We start from the raw sequence: 20501 nt of genomic DNA, 5'->3' as shown, positions 1-20501 counted from the left end.
TTAAATTAATTGGATGAGGTGGTGAAAACGCGGAAAAATCTATGTTTTTTTGCGGTCACGGGGGAGGATGGTTATCATGAAACGAAGGCAGAAGAGGAGCTACAGCAGCAGGAAATTAAGGGGAAGGCGTATAAACCGACGGAAAAAACTGGTTGCGCCTGGTGCACGAGGATATAGAAGCGAACCGATAAGAGTTAATTGAATAAAAGGACGTAGATGACGTGGCTACGTTTCCCAACAACTTTGGAAACGCAGCTCCGAACATCTGTGTAAACATCCAAATGTCTTTACGATCTTTTATATTTCATCCTTTACCAGCAAACAAATTTTCTCCCGTCAAAGCTCCTGGCAATTTCAACTCTTCTTTAAATTCAATTCGACGTATCGTCGTTATTGCCAGCCACTTAACGATTCTACGGACAGGATGATACTTCTTTCTTTAATTATCAAGCAGTCGAATCGTTTGTAACATGTGCGTAAATGCGTGTTATCAAAGTCTATCGAATTGACTGGCAATGAGAAAGGATTGAGGCTGGTTTCAATGTAGCGATACCTTGAAAGGTTCGATCACAGGACTACGCCGAGAAGGAAAAAGCGAAAAGGGACAACGGATCCAGTATAGGAGAAAAAGGCGTTGCGCAAACGTCGTAAATCACGGACACAGTTAGAGCCGCATAGGTGAAAGTAGTCCAAACGGTTAATACATCATTCGAAAGCGGACAGAGCTCGCGTTGTCCGATCGAAATCCGTCGACGGTACTGGAAATCCAACGATGATAATTACGATATGAAAATTTCGCTATCGAAACCGAGCGAGATACGGATCATCGGAATTAACGATATTTCTTTTGCGCGATTGCCTGTGTCGCCCCTTTAATTTGAAAGGTTAAAACGCTGTCTAACGAGATCAATGAATCGTTCTTGTCGTTCCACTCGAAACGTTGCCAGTTCGTTCTCGTTTCGAAAGGGATCAGAATCCGTGATGCTCCACCTTTGATCTTAATTGAAAACGGATTATCTACATTATAGCATTACATTCTTAACTTCGTAGCCGCATTCTGCGCTGCTTTTAATTAATCCTATCAGGAAGTCGAACGCGTTACGATATCTAAGAATGAGATGCTTGAAACGCTCGCGTTTCATTAGGTAACCAAGTATTTCAAGTCGGCGAAGGCTGGATTTAATTATTTAATTATTTGTTTGTTTATTTAAGACGAATATAAAAACCATCATGCGTCGAAGAAGGAAATAAAATTTATACGTACATCGACATGAGATTAAAAATAGAATGTTTCGAGCAGAAGTGTATCTCATTTTGGATCGATTGAACGTTGTATATAGCGATCGAAGGATGAGATAGGAATAGTAAGAACCATGATACAAGACAGGATCTTCTTGCGTACCAAATCAAATTCTCATCTTCCAAAAATAGTATTGCGTAGGGTATCGGCGGCTTTCCGTGATGAAAAAACGTGTACGATACGATCGCAAGATTAATCTCGATGGGTCGTGTCACTCACATCAGCGATAACTGATAGAATATGCATGACACAATGTAAACAGTGTCTATATAACACCGAACGAGGTTCGAAAGAACAAGTAACGACGAAACAAACGAGCTACCATCCTTTATTCTTGGTGCTGGAAGTTGCTGAAAGTGGTTGAGCACAGAAGCTGCTTCGTTGTACGCGTTTGCTCTAGGGCACGGAACGATCTCGGCCTAGAGTCTAGAGAACGGCTCCTAGAGCGCACGCGCTTTCACTTACGGCGGGAATCTACTTTGAGGCCAGGTGGACACGTGGCTTGATGAACGAGGTGATCGCGATTTCTGACCACGCCTCGGAAGCTTTTCTCCGCGTTGCTAGGATTGCGCAACCAAAGGACTGTAGCCTGCGATGCGTTCGTTTCCACGTATACCAGCCACCGTGTTGCATGAAATCGAATCTGCGAAAGCTTTGAGCTTCGTCCATTAGAATCTTATTTAATCTGCTCCAGGTTAATTGGAATCCCAACTTCATCTTCCACGCATAGCATCCGATTCATATTACTTTAAACATACGAACTTCTTACGGAATCTTCAAGTTCGTCCATCGCAGTCTTGTTGGATGGGGAAAACTTCTGCAACATCCGATTCCAAGAAAGAACGAACAGTGGTTGTATAACCAATATATCGAATCTAGAGACGAGAAAGAAAGCTCGAGGTCGGTGAGTTTGATCGTTGGTCGATAGAGAAGCTGAGGCTGCTGCTGGACGAAGCTGACGAACCTAGGTCTTCGACCCTGCGGGCGCCACGAAGGAGTATGGCTCTCTCGCTATGGCGTACAGCCACTTTGCCACGACACAGCCATAAACATCTCTGAATGGAGACCACCCACCGGCCTGCACACTTCTCGGAACCGCACTCGCGCATTTCACAAGAACACCGAACGCCGCTCGCAACGCCGAGCACCTCCACTCCGCTTCCACTTTTGCGTGGCTCTCTGCCGTTTCTGCTCGAAAAACCGCGCTGGCTATTCCACGTCGAATAGCGCACGCCAGACCTCACAGGGTCATCGATCTTTTTTCCCCCCTCGTATCGATACTATGCTCAGGGAAACGGAGTTTATTCGAAGATTCTACCCGACGGAGTCTTCTCACAGAAGTTTCTATGGATTCAGGAGTTTTCAGGGGGATTTTCAGGTCCTTTGCTCTCGAATTTACACTTCGTATCGGAGTGTTGAGCGGCGAATTTATCAATGCCAAGGGTGTAGGTTTCAGTAAACGTTTGAAGATGTTTGTGAAAGTTTGAGAATGTATTCACAAATATTCGTATCTTCTCTTTTTTAATTAAATTAGTGGATTTGTCTATGTTTCCTTCAGTTGATAATGCGACTCTTTCATGCGATTTTCCGACGGAATACGATTTCGTTCCACGGAATGTTCTTTCTTTCTTCTCTTCTATTTCCTCTTTTTTCAAAGAAAAGCTCCATTGTGCGGCGAACGACGAGGAGCAATCGCGAAGCAGGGGCTCGCGGAAGCAAAGCAAAGAAAAAAAAGGAGAAAGAAGAAACCAGCAGGAAGGAAACAATATGCGGAGAGGCGGTCGCAGGCGGCGTGCAAACACCGGCCAGTCCGATTTCACGGTTAGTCGTAAAACACTGGGCTCTCGGCCGATTCCGCGGAGCTGCTCGGCTATGCAGGTGCTTTCGGTCCCGCAGAGGTGCACGCCTGCGTGCATTTTATACGCGGTTGCGCGCGTACGATGAAAAAGGGGATCACCTCTTCTGTTCTATCGAAACTACGAGCAACCGACAGCAGGAAAGAGAGATCGGATCGTAAAGCAGCCTCGCCCTCGTCCCTCTGTAACAACGCCACGATCGTCCTGATCGATGCTTACGGGGAACACGGCTACCAGATCACGAACATCGAGGGATCGTTAACGAAGCTATCGATGGAAAAGCGAATTTCTCTGTCGTCTTTCGAATTTTCTTGTTCGTCTCCCATTGTGAGAAGAAATGGGAAACATTCTACGTTAGAAATTCGTTTCTTCGATCACGAGAGCTTCCTAAACTGACGGAACTTGCGCCAGTAAACCCCATAAAGGACGTTACGAATTATAAATTGAGACTTAACTGTGAATCTGCATAGTTTGCTGCGCGTCGTTTCGTCGAAGGTACAGCTATCCCACGATGCCATGTAGAAGCTTGTACGTTTGAAAACGGCCCGAACGGCTCATCGATATATACCTTGGCGTGAAGCCGGTTGAATTTTTGTACGAGGCAGCGAGCAATGATCGCGGCGCGATTAGAAACGAAGAAACTGCGTGGTGCGGCCCGTGAAACGGTGTAATCTAGCCAACAAGTATTACGTAACAGAAGATATACGAGCATCATGTGTATTATGCGATGACCAAGGCGGTCTTCAGCCGCGAATGTTGCAAGTCCGGTTAGGTGGCCGCCGCTGGTTAACACGAGGTAGATTCGTAACGGAACTCGCGCGCGCGCACAATTTCAGCGTTGTAGGATTATAAATTCGCCCGGCCGAGAGCCGCAATCTACAATGTGCACACTGTGTCCACCGTGTCTCGGCCGTAAATTTATTATTTGCTGCCCGTCCACCTGTGATAAGTGCCCACGAACCTCGAAACTCTACCATTTCTCTTCTTCCACCGGTCCATCGTTCTCTCTCTGCCTCCCTCCCTCCCTCTCTCTCTCTCTCTCTCTCTCTCTTCGACTCGTTATCCATGCTTACGTCTATTTTTGTCGGTCAATTGTTGCATACTTCACAGCCCGTGACTTTAATTGAATTTATATCCGACCTGTGTCATATTTACCGTTTTATACCGGGATTAGAGTTTATTCAGTCTCGAGGGACGTTAAGTAGTATCGCTGAAGGGTGGCGAGAAAGTTGATGAAGTTCAAGATGTGTTTTAATGGCGTTGTTCGATGGCTATTCAACGGTGATTCGAGAACGAGATTTAGAATGTCGATCGAAGGTGATACGAATCACTTTCGCTTGTGCTACGTTACGGAACAGAGGCTCAGGGGGTGTGGACGTGGTCTTATACTTGGATCGAAGAGTTACTGGAGCTACAGTCGAAGCGTGAGCTATCGACTGTGCAAGGCTACCGTCCCCACTACGAGTCACGCGCTACGAGCGATCCCCGCTCTTGTGTCTCAGCCACGTGGTTTCCGGTCTATCGTACAGTCGATAGAGATGCAATTCTACGAATCGTCTTTTACTTCCTGTACCCTAGGCTGTGCGTTATTTTATCGTTCAACAACGGGGGTGTTACTTACTTCGGGCCGAGGATCTTACACTTTGATCTTCGTCCTTTACATTGTTCAGAGATCAGATACACGGTGTAGGAATGCTGATGAAACTCTGTTCGCGCGTAGCAGAAGAAACGGTAGAAGAAAACGTCCTTCAACCCGAGGCACCTCCGATGCAACAATTTCCTCTCACGATCTTCGCTACCGCGAACTAGACCGCTTCTCTGAAACGCGCTCGATCCTCGAACGAAGCGCAACGATGTTGTAGAAACCTCCCTTGCCAGTCGTCCTTCCGCCAGCCAGTTGAAGAAGAATCGCACAGGGAAGACGGCCGACATATCCGCATTGCTGGTCGAGCGCGTTTCTCCGCGTTCCCCGCGTTGATCTCCAAGACGAATGCGTAGCGTGGCGTACGCTTGATCGGGGCAAGTGTAATAAACCTTGGACCGGACACACGCGAGCGTTGTACGCTCGCAACAGCGTAGAGAACACGGGGCCAGGAGTAATGCGCGCCAGTGCATAGTAGTAATAATAAAGTGGTAGTGGTTGGCACGTCACGGTCCAACAGGCCGATCAACCGGCCGTGCGGCCAGCCGGCTACTGGTCTCCGCCCACGCACAAATATGCACGTAAGTACACGGAGCTACGAATCGTCGTTGCACGGAGGAGGGCCGAGCAGGAGAAACGCCGTGCATGCACGGCCAACATTGTGATAACGCGTATTGTAACGCGAAACTTGTCGACTAGAGAACCGCGATCAACGAAAAGGATCATCGTGCAACTGGTGTAACTGAAATGTTTCGAATACCGAGGCTCGAAACCGTCGACTCGAAATTGTTATATTAAACGTGACGAATATTCAAACTGATAATACTCTGTTTGAAAACTTCGTCGTAAACTGGAGATGTGAAATTGTACTTTTAGATTTGCGATCCTTCGGACGCAGACAATCTCACGGACTACATAGATCACCCTACGCGAGGTATTGGCCATTTTCCCTTTGACTGATCTTTCTATCAAACTGGATTGCTGAGCTCCATCTCATAATTCGTTGGCCATAATCGAGTCGCATTTCCCCGTAGAACCTGGTACTTCTACGAAAGAAGGAGAGATGACTCGTAGCGTAGAACAGAGAAAAAAGAGATAGGCTCCGATTAACCACGATTCCTGTGGAGGCCAATTACGTTCGCGGCGCGCAAGGATACCGGACAATTTCGCCACGAACCGAGAGTCGTCGTCTTATCCCCGTTGCGGTTACACGTTACACATACTACGTGTGCATTGGCGCCACACGCGTGGCCACACTCGCGTCGAATAATCCATAGGCGTGTCACGTTGCGATAGCCGATAGTCGCTGCTTGAAAGACGTCCAACTTTTGCCAAGCTAACGCGTGCGATGAGAACATTGCGAGTGCGAACTTTGTAGTCGGAAGAAAACAAAATTTCAACAACTATCCGTCCGAAGGAAATTCGATCTCTTTCTGCGGATTCGTCCATGCGGACGACGGAATGGAATTGTGAAACGTGACTGGAAACGATGATACTCGTTTTACGACGAGTAGACTCATCTGAAATAACGCTATATGTACCTTATACCCGCTCCATTAGGCCTCTATTTATCGCATTCCTTTATTTTTAACAAATTTGGTTTTAACAAACCAATCAGCAGCATCTGTTTTTGCATGATATTCTAATTCTAATTCATATTTAATAAAAATTTAATCAATAAACATTTACGTTAGAAATAGTTTGCAAATAATAAAAGTATTCCATCTATAAATTCATCTACGTAACAGATGCGAAATAAGTATAATAACATGTATCTTATTAACGAGACACTTTGACAGACGTCTCGTCGAAGCGACAATAAGATAGAAAGTTAGTAGTCACGCCCCCGTATTGAGTATCCCCACTCTGAGCTACGTCGATTACGCCACTGTCGTCGATGGCATAACGGCCTGACCATGCACTGGGATTTCTACTGGTCTTTCTTCTCTTATTTTCCGCGTGTCGGTGCCGCGTGACTGCCGTCGCGATATAAGAGGCAACAATAAGCAACCTCGACGCGTACAAGCTACACGCGTTGTTTTTGCAACCGTGTTTCTAGAACAGATTTATGCGAACGAGTTTGCACTTGATGCAATTTCTACTCGCAACTTGTCGCGTTATCGGTTGAAAAACTGGCGAATAAGCGTGTTAGGGCGTTATAAGTAGCATCAATCGGAATTTCCCCGCTGATAACTTGTAATCGCCGTGAAAACGGCGGAACGAACCGAAATTATCGAGCAATTAGCTCGAAACGATCGAATAAAATATTCGTTTATGCGTTAACAAGCCACGAGGTACGCGAATAAAGGCAGCCTTTTAACTCGATTTAAACAGGTCGATGGCTGAGTTCGTTTATCAAATAATTATTTAATTATTAACAGTAGCAATCTTAGAAAGACAGTCTATAATCGATACACAGCGTGAAGTTTGCTTAGAAGCTCAAGTTCGCGTTTTTGTGACGTCTCGCGAGCGCAGAGATTGTCCGACTATGCACGGATGGTTCTACTTGGCGATTTTTCGTACATTCGTTATCGGTTAAGACCATCGTTCTCCATCGATCGAATTCGTATACGAATTCGTTGAGGAGGAGGTATGCATTTTTGAAGTATCTCGTACACGCGATCGTTCGAGGCAATCTGACAGTACGTGTGTGGGCGTGAAGTACGATACGCGTTACTATTACATATCTACATATATCAGACTCGACTTGTAGTCGATTGGTCTTGGAAAGCTGGAATGTCGATACTATTCCTCTTACGTAATTTCATTTCTATTTCTTCTTTGTATCGATATACAGTGAAAAAGAACGAGGAAATTTTCTAATTTTCATCTAATAAAACTTAGATAAACGTCTCTCCTCCCATCTAATAATTAGTAGATGTTTCTTCTAATAATTACATAAGAAAGATATTATCTACGGTAGGAACCACTGAAGCGTTACACGACTCCCAGAAGACACTCGATTACCTCGATCTCTACTATCGATACTCGCAACGGTACCCACTTCCCAAACTCCTCTCTGTCGTGCACCCACGTTCGTACACGGAGAAAACTTCGTCTAAATTCGTAGGTGGAATCTTCTCCATCTGCCTGTCGTCGTCTTCCTGTTATTCTATTCTTCTTCCTGCATCGAGACGGTCGAACGACCAGTGGCTTGGGTAAATGGGTGAAAAAGTCACATGACTCAAGGGGGAACCGGTGAACTATGCCACGATGGCATCCACTTCGGGGGAATGTGGGCAGACAATGGGACGGAGTGTGTGCCCACCGGGTAACGAGCTAGAGGACTCGTCCGTAATTTGCATGCAATGCAGCCGGTAATGCGATAAATATGCATGAATTCGGGCACAAGAGCGAAAACACAGCTGCGCAGATACTGGGACCAGGATTGCAACATGCTGTCGATCATTCTAACCCGCGTGCATTTACGTTTAGAGAGGTATCTGTATCGGTAGGTGGTCCGCGCGGCGATTTCTCAGTATGGAAATCGATTCGGCTTGACGAGCATAGCGGTCGAACGAGGCGATAGAGGGATGGACTATGGTTGGCGAATTTCAGTTTCAGGACGTTTCAGGCGAAAGAACAACGTCTATGTTATTACGCGACGAGAAGAGTATTTGATGTCCTGTGCGAAATTTTTAGAATTACAGTTCACCTGTACCAGTTATATGAGCGAAAATAAGTTGTACGGTTCTAAAATTTTTTTAAGAAAAATAGCCGATATCGTAGAACCTGTATCGGATAGGATACGTTTGTAAGGAATTCAAAGTTAGCGCTACCAGAACACGGCTTCGTCGTCCCACTAACGGCAAACCTGAGTTGAGAGGCGTTGCTCGTAAAATCGTTTCATAGACACACGCGTTCTACGGATAGAACATTAGTCATTTACGAGGTAATTACTTAATCGAACGTTCCGATACTACCGAATGGTGTACGCTTACGGCTGTTAAGCAAAGGCGAGCAAGAAAACATTGTTCTTTTAGCAATATCACGGTATCGCTGTGTTTATTTCGATTACAGGAACTCAGCATCTGCCAAGGAACTACAAAAAACTTTATCTCGGTTGATCGATGATTTAGTAATTAATGGGATAACGCTACGCTGTTCTCTTGCTTTTGTAATTATTTTTCAAGAATCCGGTTCTTTAACTTTCTTGGGACAAATCACGTTCCGGTCGACGATAATCGAGCAATTTGTAAGATCGAAACGGCGCCACGCGTTTCCTCAATAAACGATCAGCGCCGTTGATCTTCGTGGTCAATACAGTTGCTTTCGATGATTGGATCGGCATCGTTTACCTCGATAAACCGACTACGAGCTCGCTATTAAGGATGTTGAGCGGAGATCCATGAAATCCGCAGCTCCGGTAAAGCTAGGAGAGACGCGGATGCAACGGAAGCAGGATCGCTCGAAAATATAGATCGCGGTCAATAATATCGAGCGTGGAGTCTGTCGGGACTCAGGATCAAGCAATTTCCATCGTAATGCCAGCGTTCAGAATTCCGGAAAGATCCTCGGGCACGGGTAATCGCAGGAACGTGTCGTAGAATTTGTTGATATTAATCAACGTCGGTGCACGGTTCCGCCCGCGGTCAATTCAGTCAACGATTTCCGAGATCGTGCTTCTGGCTTCGGTGGTTGGTCCTTCGATATTGAACGAGATCGTTGTTTTTTTTTTTTTTTTTTTTAATAGAAACATGCCGTTCTTTCTTCAACTTTCGAGGAATTTTATGGATTTTATGGATCAAGTTGCAAATCGTATTGGAAGATTTTAAATTTCCGCGTTCTGCCAGATAATTCAAACTGGATCAAGGATGCAACGGATTACATTTTTTAGCGAACCTTAATGTATCATTATAAAACAAAACGAATGTAACTCGTTCTTAAGACTTCGAAAGGCTATAATCACCGCTATTCACGGGTCGGAAAACTTCGCCTTAACCTTCACCTTCTAATGGAAGGACTATCCTGACTCCCGATCTCGGACAACAGCCCTTCAGCATCGAATAATCGTAGCTGATGAATGTTCATAAAAGGAGAACACAAGACGGGTCTCGTATTAGAAAGATGAACGGTTCCGTGTGTGTATCGCATTACGCAAGACCGTCTGTAATAATAAATCAGCTTCGTAAATGTCGGTAGTTAATCCGACATCAATCAAGGGACAGTGTGATTTCCGACCATGTCCATCGCCATTCGTTTCATCATTGTCCATCTTTTTTTCTCGTTTCTTTTTTGGTTATTAATTTTCTGATGCGAGACTGAACCAGCTCCGAGCACGAGCTGGTTATTATCGGTCGGCACGCGAATTCGATATCATAATCCCGCGGAAACGTCCTTCTCGCGAGCGAGAAACGCTCGCAGTTCATCCACCGTTTAACTTCGAGCGAGCGTGGCTTACGTGACCACGTCTCCATTATGCTAATGACGAAATCGACTGTGAAAAACTCTGCCAGGCGAATCGATCATGCCTCTGGTTTATTATCATTAACGACGAGATCTGAAAATATTTCTTCCTTTTTATCTCGAAAATAAGACGAAAAAGGAAGCTTTTATTTATAGAGGGTGAAAGGATTGGAAAGTTTTTAGACTTTGAAATATTATTGCGTTTTCGATCTAGTAAATACCATCGACGAAAGGCAATCGAGAATACTTTCTTCAGAGCCTAGAAATCCGCGAAACAGAAAGGAGAGGAGTGTTTTACACTTTGAGACATGGAAATAGCTTTCGTTATAATAATAGTTATAATCGAAACTGATGATTCCAAGAGTTTGCAGTTTCGCAATGAAGACATACGCGAGAGCGCAAGCCCAAACCTGACACGAACAAGGGAACGTGGTTACTTTCCTCCGACAGCAACCTACCACAGATCCATCTTGTTCACTCATCAATCATGAGACAGCACCACCCAGACTTCGCGTCGCGATACAGCAACTTTGGTTTACGCAAACGCTCCGCTACGTCTCACTTAGAGCATCCTATGCAAATTTGTTAATCTCGTAACGACTACCTGCGCATCCCGCGCCAATTTGAAAATTTCTTACGCGTCACAAATATCATAGGCGTTAATAGCGATATTACAAGAGTAGATAAAGAATGTATTTTCTATTAATTTCCCACTTCATTTTATTTCTCGATGAACGGAAATACCAAAGTTGGAGGTCCTAAGGTGCTTGATTGCAGTGGTTTTGAGTAGCATTCAAGCGCTATCCCAGTGTTTTATGCGAAATTGCCGGACGTATGCTTGTCACTTGCGGCTAGCCGCAGGCGCTTCACGGCCTGAATGCGTGCACGCGCATAATCAAACCGCGACAGTTGAAAATTACCAAGTGTCCCTTGGTCGAAACGCAGGGGAGGCCAGGCGATGCTCGCCTGGTTAATTAATTAAGCAGGAAACGCTGACCTCGAGCATCCATCGCGAGCCTCGACTGCATTCGAGCGAGCAAAGGGATCGTTGAGACGAGGAAAAGTCGCGTGGTGCCTCTCTTTCTAAAACGAACGACTATCATTTACGCGTTCGTCTACAAATTGCGATACGCGCCGATGTTGAAGTGGTCACCACTTCTAAGAAAACTCTACATCTGGTCTTTTTAGTTTTCTCAAGCACTGAAATCATCGACAGCGTATAAACAAAAGACTACGACGAAGACAGACCATAAACAGTAGACAGGCGACGTTGGCTTCGGAGTTTCCAGTTATTGGGTAACACAGCTAGCGTGCGGATCTGGTCCAGCTCAAATTGTATTCTTACTTATAGTTACACTTCTATTTAAATATATTTTCTACCTTACAATATATCCACGAGTTTCTCTGTTTACACATCAAATAACCTCAACAGTCGATAACGGGCGAAGATCTTTTACACGCAGAATTTTAAGAAAATTCCAACTCATCCGTCCGGCTGAGCCAAAATCCAGTTCGCGAACGAACAAGTCACCATTGCCAAGTTTGAGTTTATTGCGAGAGGGGTAAACGCGGACGATCGACGAGGAACACCGACCGGAAGCCACGGTTTGTTCAGCCGTTGAACCTGCTCTCGTTTAATTCCGCTCACGGAGCGGCTTCGAGGCAAACCAGGGCTATTATATCGCCGCGGCGGGCGAGGATGACGTTACGTATCCCCGGGCTGTCCGCTTGCTCGATCCACCGACTATCTTCACCGTCCGTCTTTCTCTCGTTTCCCGATTCCCTCATTATCTCCTCACCGTCTCCGTTCCACCTGCGACGTCCTCCTCGTCTTCGTCCGCAGCTCCCTTTCCCGCCCCCTTTAGCCTGGCGTTTTCTTTCGCTCGTTCGAACGGAACTAGCCGAGAGGAGGGTTAGGACACGCCGGATTAACCCGCCTAGACCTCACTAATTTCCACAACTCAGGATACGCCGGAAGCGTTCTTACTCTCGCCCTCCAACGCCCCGAGAAAGGGATCATACACGCGTCCAGGACTTCCTCGTCTTTTAGCAGTTCTTATTCCCATGGAATAAAAAGAACTGCAGTGTCGATATCTTGCAGTTCTTACGAGATATATCGAGATATCACTGGTTAGGTTTACGGCTGGTTTTCAACGATTACACGACTCTTGATATTTACATGTTGGTGGAAAAATTTGGAGGTGCATAGTGGCACGCAAGTGCAGAAATTCGTTTGAATATAATAAACCCCTATGTAGATTAAGTTAAATGGAGATGAGATCTGCATTCCAGTTGAATAACATGGTTGTCGCGTAGGGTGCGTAATAATACTCAAGTATGATTAAACGTTGCACGCGCACAGTTAAATTCAGGTAAGACTTTACCCAAATAGACTTTGAAGTTTCGATAAAAATAGTTAGATACGCAGTTACGCTCAACACACTTTGTTTCCGATTAGAAATGAAAAAGAAATATTCGAGGAACGTGCATTGCGTGCACCTTGCATTAGCCAGAGTTCCCGTTAATTGGTAAAACGGGCAAAGCAGCAAAAGTTACCATTTCACCACGGTGCAGCCGCGTCAGGATAACAACAATAATTTACAATGGGATCTGGCTGCTGCTTCCTGGATGGCACAGGTGCGCTTCCGAGACGCGAAATTATGACGTGAGCGCAAGGGACGATTAAACGTATAAGGAGTCGCGGCCAATAGGGAAACATTTGCCCACCTCTTATAACGGCCAGTAAAGCGCTTCGTTAATGCCTCGACGCGGCCTACGATCTTGTAAATTTAACGATTGCCAGACAAATTACGTTCTAACTGCGCTGTAACCAGCGCACGTCTGTTCCTGCCAGCCTTTTTCTATCCCAGTCGTCATCGACGTTACGTGAATGGATATAGTAGAAATGGAAGACGCAGATGGAAGTATTTATACGTTTGAACAGATACTTTTGTTAGAATGTTCTTTCAGCAAGTTCGATCAGGAGGTGACAATTTGGCTTTCAACGCTAGAGGCGACTCATTGAATTAAACTGGCGATCGTTCGGTCCAGAAGTGTGGAGATTTAAGCCGACAACCCTGTTCCGAAGCGCTAAAGCCTGTTAATTATTTATTGGATGGGTCTATGGCGAGGACATGAAGTTGGTAAGAAGAAACGGTACTCACGAGTTAGAGGTAGAGCGTGCCAACACGCCGGGGTGCCACAACGGTGACAGCCAAACGTGGTCCACATTTAGTCGGTGGCAACGGTGCTGCTGTGGCTGGTGGCGGGGTTTCTGGTCTCGCGCAGCCAAGGCCACTTCCGCCGCGGAGCTCCCACACTAAATTCGTGAGCGAGCGTGGTCTACTCAAACGCCGCGATCTGAGCGAACGATAAGACAATTTCTGATTACTCCGCTGCGAATCCTCGATGCAATTCTCGATTCATACTTTTACCCTACCTTCGCTTACCTCGTTAACAAGCTATTGGAAAAATTGCTCGTACCTCTTTTCCGGTAGCTTAGCACCAGCACCAGAGTCCCCCGATGTTCTTCCCCCGGAATGGCTCGAATCCAACGTTCCATCCAGCTCCATGGCTTGCTGCAGGTTCGTCAAACTCTTGTATCTGATGTTAAAAAGCGGAGACCCACCCTTGTATCCGGGTGGCGTTTCTTTCAACGGCGACGCGCTCTTCTGCCTCATCAAAGGACGTCCCCTCTGAGTTCCGCTGTTCTTCACGTAGAGCTTCGCCAGCGGCGGCTTCTCGACTCTCGGCTGTGGAGCCTCCTTGACGGCGCGTCTGGTCCTCTTCTCTGCCTGGATCTTCTTGGTCGGTATGGTCTCTATGGGAGGTGGTTCTGGTCTGTCGTCGAGCAGAGGGGCGATCGTTACCGTGACCGGCGTCAGAGGTGGACTGGACCCCTGTGCCCCCGGCAACGGGCTCTCGTAAGGGGACCTGACGCTCTTCGGTAGCGGCGCGAACCCGCGGACATAGTCGTAAATCTGATCGATCTCGTCGTACTCCTCCGTGCATGCGGACGGTGGCACACGATTCTCGTCCCGGTAGCCCGCGTGTCCAGAGGACGCCTGGTGTCCATTGCTGTGATAGTGATGATGATGATGGTGATGGCTGGCGTTGTTCCGGTGGTGGCTCGGCGGCCCGTTATCCGAATTGGTCGACGATCGCCTGAGGAAACCGGATCCGCTTCTAGTCTGCCTGGAAGGCTTGCTCTCCCCCAGTCGGCCGTCCAGCACGTGCGCGCGATCGGCCACGTCGGCAACGAGACGCGACGCGCGCTCTACCAGCCTCGTGAACTCCTGCATCGATCTGAGAGCTTCCTCGTTTCGCGCTTTGACCAGCTTCAACGGAGCGGCCAGAGGTAACGCTACGGCAGCCCCTTCTCTCTGTAACGGCAAGGCGAATACGTGTTCTTCCTCGAAGGTCGATAACAGCCTCAGCTCCGGAACGAATTGCGACGATGACTTCAATCCCCTCGGTGGTTGACCGTGCACCAGTCTGACCGTCAACGGCAAACGCTTGCTCAGCAACGCTCGAGCCGTGTGCACGCCGCTGATATTGTCCTCGCGCGCCAGGGCGCTGAAACGTCCGCGCAGCTCCATACCCAGGAGGACGCTCTCTCCTCGACAGTCGACACAGCGCAGAAATCTACCGCGACCGGGCAGGCTAACCTCGCCAGCTGTTACAATCGTCTCTCCGGCAGCCAGGGTCCTCGTTCCTTCGGGAACAACTATACCGGAGTCGTCGTCCACTCTGCAAGCTATTCCACGTACGGTCTCCCGGACCAGAGCTCCTTCCTCTGGACATCTTCGACACAACTCGTTCACGGACTCTATTCCGCGAACGGCTCTACCTTCCTCGCTCAGTATCTCGAAGTAGCCGGCATAAGAGTCTGGGATGGCCAGCCTGGGCCCTACGCCCACTACTCTGCGTCCCTCCTTGATCTTCACCGCTTGCGCGACGATCTTTCGTCGACGTCCAGCGGATACCAGGAGGGCCGTACTCTGCAGGCTAGGCGCTGGAAGCGTCGGGACACCCAGGCCACCGTACTGACCTTTCGTGATCTTGATCACCGCCGGAAGACGATATTTGGAAACGAATTCGCGCAAGTACGTCGCTTCCTCGGCCCAGCGTGCCGCCGCAACGACGATCTGACCGTCAGTCGCGGCCATCGCGGCGCTGCAACGCCGCCCAGCTTTCTCGCGAGCACGGGCCCCGATGCCGACGTCCCCGGACTGAGGGCCCGCTCAGGGCCCCGACGATCGAGTATCGCTACTGATGCTCCTGCTGATCGGACGCCGCGCCTCTATGCTCCATCTGTAACAGAAACCGACGTCGATACGTCAGAATTGGTTCCGTTATGGGTTTCCGAATAGATATCGCTGTTACGAAGTATCCAAATTCTCGTGTCGAAGTTCAATCGTAAACTTCTAACGCTACTATATCGATACAAAACGTAAAAGCCGTGTTCGGGATTTTGAGTGGTCGTTTATGGCTCGGCCAGCACTTATCTCTTCTTTGGGAAGTTCCAAAGTACCTGTCCTCCCCGAGTTGATAACCCGGGAAGGCACGATGGACGGACGAGACCCAACGACTGTTGGGGAGAATCAGTGATATGCTAAGTCAGTCGTCATCGGAACGTCGTACCGTGCGGGTGAAATACTTCACACTCAACAAGATCCTACAACCGCCGTGTTCATAACATCCAACATTACTTTTGTACAACAAGTGCAAATAAAGTGCTAAATTACACTAACACTCGTTTTATTAAACCTCCTCCACCTTGATCGTTAAGTCATTCAATGTACGCGATATCGACCGATCGGTTTGACCTGACCGGTTGCTCTTTAGTTGATAATTCTCAAGAAGCCGCAAACTCGAAGAAATCGGAACGTCTTCGAGAAACGTTTCCAGCTGGATGATTAAAAGCGACGCCGCCAGGCATAATACACGCGTCCGTGACCAATCGAAAGACGGCTTGGCCCGGAGAGTCGAACTGGAACAACGAAACAGGCCGCGATCGTGGGCCCGTTTCCCGTTACTTCCTCGTAGGACCGTATCATCGGTGTAACCGACGATTAACGCGGTCGAACGATAGGCACCGTATCTCAAAGCCGGGTTACCTAACGAGTGTACGTACATAGCTGGGCGGAGTCGTCGATTGTTTCGGATTTCACGAAAGTACGTAGAGATGGCGAGGAAGGGGTACACCGATCGTGACCGAGCGATCGAGCATCGCGTTAAAAGCGATTCCCTCGGACGAATTGCTTCACGGTTATGCCGCGCGATCGCCACGGAAATTCCGCGGTGTCGTAACGCTTGGGAACGGGCGTACTCCGACAGAAGTACCCTCGCGCCGATGCTTCCGTGTTACCTCTCGTTGCCACGTGTATATCGGATAACCCGAAGGATTATATAAATCACCGTTTGGTCCGGTTCGATTCGGGTCGACGGAACGCTTGGCGATGCCAATTATCCTTTTCGTTTAGGTAGATCGGTGTGGCGAAATTAGCCTTAGGAATGGAACAGTTGGGTTACGTTCTGTTTCACCTTTAGGGGTTGCTTTTACCATATTATTTTGTCCGAATTGGACGTTTTCTGTCACTGTTTTCCATATATATTATACGCACCAAGCTTCTTTCTCTGTGGAACGACCCGTTGCCAAATCTTAATCCACACCTATAAAAGATCCTTCATTGCCTAGTCGAGAAGAATTTCACAATTTCGCAAATTTCGCTGTTTACCCTTGGAGACAAGGGCTATATGGTGGACACACGGAAGCGACGCACTGGTTCCAGATGCCGGATCGTTGTAACACCGCGATTCTTGGTCGCAATTTATCGCCTGGCCGTGTGAAAGGCCCATTCAGAGTGGCGAGAAGCGTACGTGGCATGGATCGAGGGATAATGAAATCGCGCGGTGAAAATCGAGCCGTCTGAAAGGGGGCCTCCGAGATGGCCCGCAGCCAGCCGCAGATAAGCACCGGGTGACCAATGACCCGGGGCGTCGTGACAGGCGCGCCTCTAGGAAGTTATTCGACACACTCCTCCTGTCCTGCATTCTCTTACACGACCGCACCGCGCTTTCTCCGTCTCGCTCTTTCACCCGTTTGTATTTCATTACTGTCTCTATTTCCCTGTTGGTCGAACGAGAATCTCCTTCCAGTGTACTACACACATAAGCTTTCACGGTGGATTTCTAGCGGGCGCGAGAGCGGCTCGATGCAAATTTGTATTGGAATTTTTTCCTCTTGGAACGGTGCTTGTGCTTTGATCGAACGCAGGAAACCGTTATGTTCGTTCGCCGGCGTGCGTGTTCCCGTGATAAGGCGATTACGCGATACGGGAACAGACGGATCGCATTGTATCTGATACACACCGAAGCCAGCCGCGATCCTCCTCTCTTTCGAGCCGATGGGAGTGTACGTGTATGGTTCTGAAGGAATCTGCCCGTTTAGAACCGTGCAAGAGACATCTTTCTCAGGGATGCTATGTACGCGAGAATAGCGTTGTTTTACGCAGCTGTCTATACGTATCCGGCTACTGGTTGTACCGCAGTTCGAGTAAATCGTGGCACGATTTTTTGATATTTTCCAATTTCTAATCGAACCATACCCTTCGCTATCTCCACTTGCACCTCGAATCCTCTTTATCCGAAGCAGCGGAGGACAATCCTATTCACAATGATACACTAATTTTAATCGGTAATTTTTTATCACGAGGTATTTGTTATTTGCCATGTGGAATTTACATCGAAGAATGGGAAGAACATTATCGACAGAGTATCTCGTAAAAATAGCGAAGAATATCAAGTATTTTCTATTTTCTAATCGAAGCAATGTTTCACCATACGATACTTAGGAATTATCTTGGAAAATTCGAACAATAGAGCGATCGAAAGGAGTTGTGGCGGATCAATGGAAGGGCAAGATTCATCGAGCAGATACCAATCGTTTCTTGAAATACGATTAAAGATTCCAAGGTGGACTTTGTGTTGGAAGGGATCGGGAGGTTCACGATAGTCTGCTACGATACTTATCAGGCTCGATGACGATATACAGCACGGGTGACGCCTACGAGCGGGCAAACGGTCGCAAACTCGGAAACACGGCGTCTAATCGTAATGTTTTATTGTTACACGGCCTTCGGTGCGTGGCGAGGAATTAGTACGCGAGTTTGTAGTCGGCGAACGGCATTCCGTGTATTATGGAGGTCGACGGACCGCGTTAAAACGATAACCACGCATTCAGATACCTCGAATTTTCTCCAGAATTCGCTTGAATAAATTTGAAAATTTTTATCCACAATTGTTATCTGAAAATTGGTATTCTCATATAAAAAATCTATATGCTTTGAAATTTTAGTTTCAAAGCTCGATACTTTCATATCGAAAAATTTAAACCGCCGCGTCTTCTACTCTACAAAAAGAAAAAGAAAGTGGCGAAAGATTGTAAAAGTGAAAAAACGCTTTCGAAACCATCGCACAGCCCCAAAGGCAGCGCCCTCGAATATCGTGGCGAGCCGCGATCAACGCGGTACTCGATCACTCGTGATACATGCAGGACGCCCACGAATAGACGAGCGTGTGTCGTAACGCATGGCGCGCCGCGGCGTCTCTCCGCGTTCTTCGTCGATCTCGCTCCCCTACGATCGATCCTCTCGTTCTAGCGTACGCGAACACGAGCTGATTTATCGACATGCCCTCGAATTATACGCCACGGCCCGAGCCAGCTTTCACCGTGCTCGAGTCTGTCTTAGCTACCACCGCGTCCCTCTACGATCCTTTTGTTTCCTCCGTGAGATTTCAACACCAGCCATTGCAACGCGACGATTGTCCCCGCGACAACCGATAACGCACCAGACTCTTTGACCCTTTGCTCCAGCCCTAGACCACGTCGACTTCATCGGGAACAGGGCGTCAGGGTGGTTTAATGGTGCGTACGTTGGTTCGCGGGGATCGTGATATCGTTGTACGTTAGGCAGAGATGAGATCATTGAGGAAAATAAATGTTTCAAAGAGGATTAAGCGGCTGTGGGTGCAGCGAATTCACGTTTCGACGAATTACCCGAATACCGTGATGCACACACTCGTAAAAATGTATGTAGGTGTGGACTTGATCGCTGCGACGTATCGTAATTTTCAAAATTGACACCGCCGAATTTTCTCCTTTGATCCACGACGCAATTGGTCCGGTTTGATCGAAATTAAACGGTCAAAGGAGTATTCGCGTACCGAAGAAACGACGTCGAGACTCGTCAAGATTCGCTTGATAACACGCTGAAAATTCCCAAGGCCGATACGCATTAGTCTTCGTTCCAGTAATCACATTTCGAGCCACGCCTGTAGGGTATTACCATAATCGTATCTTCCCTCGGTCTCTCTTTCTATTCCCAGCCACTTTTTCGACTCTCACGCGAGTAACGCGCGCACGTATCCATTTTCGAAATGATTTACACGCTGGCTCGTCCCGTGAGCGGACGGTCAGAGAGATTCGCAGAAGGGTTTGGGTCAATGCGAGGGTACAAGAAGAGGAGAACGTCGAGAGAAGCGAAGTTAACATGGAAAAAAAAAGAAAAAAAAGGAAGACAAATTTTATTCTTAATGACGAAATTAATGAGAAATTATGCGAGAAAGAAGGGGGTAGCGAGAAATTAAAAAAGACGAAATATGTCGATGGATGCATATCGATCTTCAAATATATTATTGTACTATAAGAGAAATACTAATTTTCTAGGGAAACGAATTAACAGTACAAAAAAATAGTATAGAATCGCGAATTCGTTAATTCGAAGGAGCGGACTGTGACGACGATCGACCGTGTTGGATCGTCTTCGACAACAAAGAACCAAAATGGCGATCGGAAGAAGGAGAGAGCCGGGTTAGAGGAGGAAACGAGGGAGCGACAAGAGGGTATAGAAAGAGAAAGAAAGAGAGAGAAAAGGTAAGAGGAAGGAAGATAGGCTGCTCGTACGTGACAAGTCGTTCGCACCCGGCCTGTCGGGCCTTAATTAACCCTCGTGGCGTTCTCACGAAAAAGTTGTCGTATCCGCGGCGCTGGCTGCCGCCGCCTCGCTTTCTTAATCCAATTTCGCGGCGTATTAATCTAATTACGGCCGGGCACGTATGCCGCGAGTCTGACGTGAAATTATGCCAGCTGGTGGCTTTCGCAATCGCGAGAAACACCGATCGAGACGAAACTCTCGTCTCCGAGAGCTTCTGGGTTTGTACGTTGCAGGATGGATGCGACGCTTGATAATTCCGATTATGTAAAGCGTCGTCAACGAGAAAATCAGTGGTTTCG

General features: G+C 47.5%; 1 protein-coding gene across 1 annotated transcript in view; it reads right to left on the bottom strand.

The window, feature by feature from the left end:
* Positions 1 to 20501, bottom strand: part of LOC117231083 — a 138692-nt gene that overhangs the window by 18117 nt on the left and 100074 nt on the right. Inside the window, exons 3-4 of the mRNA XM_033489166.1 lie at positions 13688 to 15517; positions 13369 to 13564 (exon numbers count right to left, since the gene is read on the bottom strand). Coding sequence (XP_033345057.1) covers positions 13372 to 13564; positions 13688 to 15372 — 1878 coding nt within the window. The 5' untranslated portion in view covers positions 15373 to 15517 and the 3' untranslated portion in view covers positions 13369 to 13371. The remainder of the gene's footprint in view (positions 1 to 13368; positions 13565 to 13687; positions 15518 to 20501) is intronic.

Source organism: Bombus vosnesenskii, unplaced genomic scaffold, assembly GCF_011952255.1.
Source record: "Bombus vosnesenskii isolate JDL3184/JDL3185 unplaced genomic scaffold, Bvos_JDL3184-5_v1.1 scf7180000013270, whole genome shotgun sequence".
Taxonomy (NCBI): Eukaryota; Metazoa; Arthropoda; class Insecta; order Hymenoptera; family Apidae; genus Bombus; species Bombus vosnesenskii.
The sequence above is the reverse complement of the archived record's forward strand: the minus strand, read 5'-3'. Positions and strand labels throughout refer to the sequence as shown.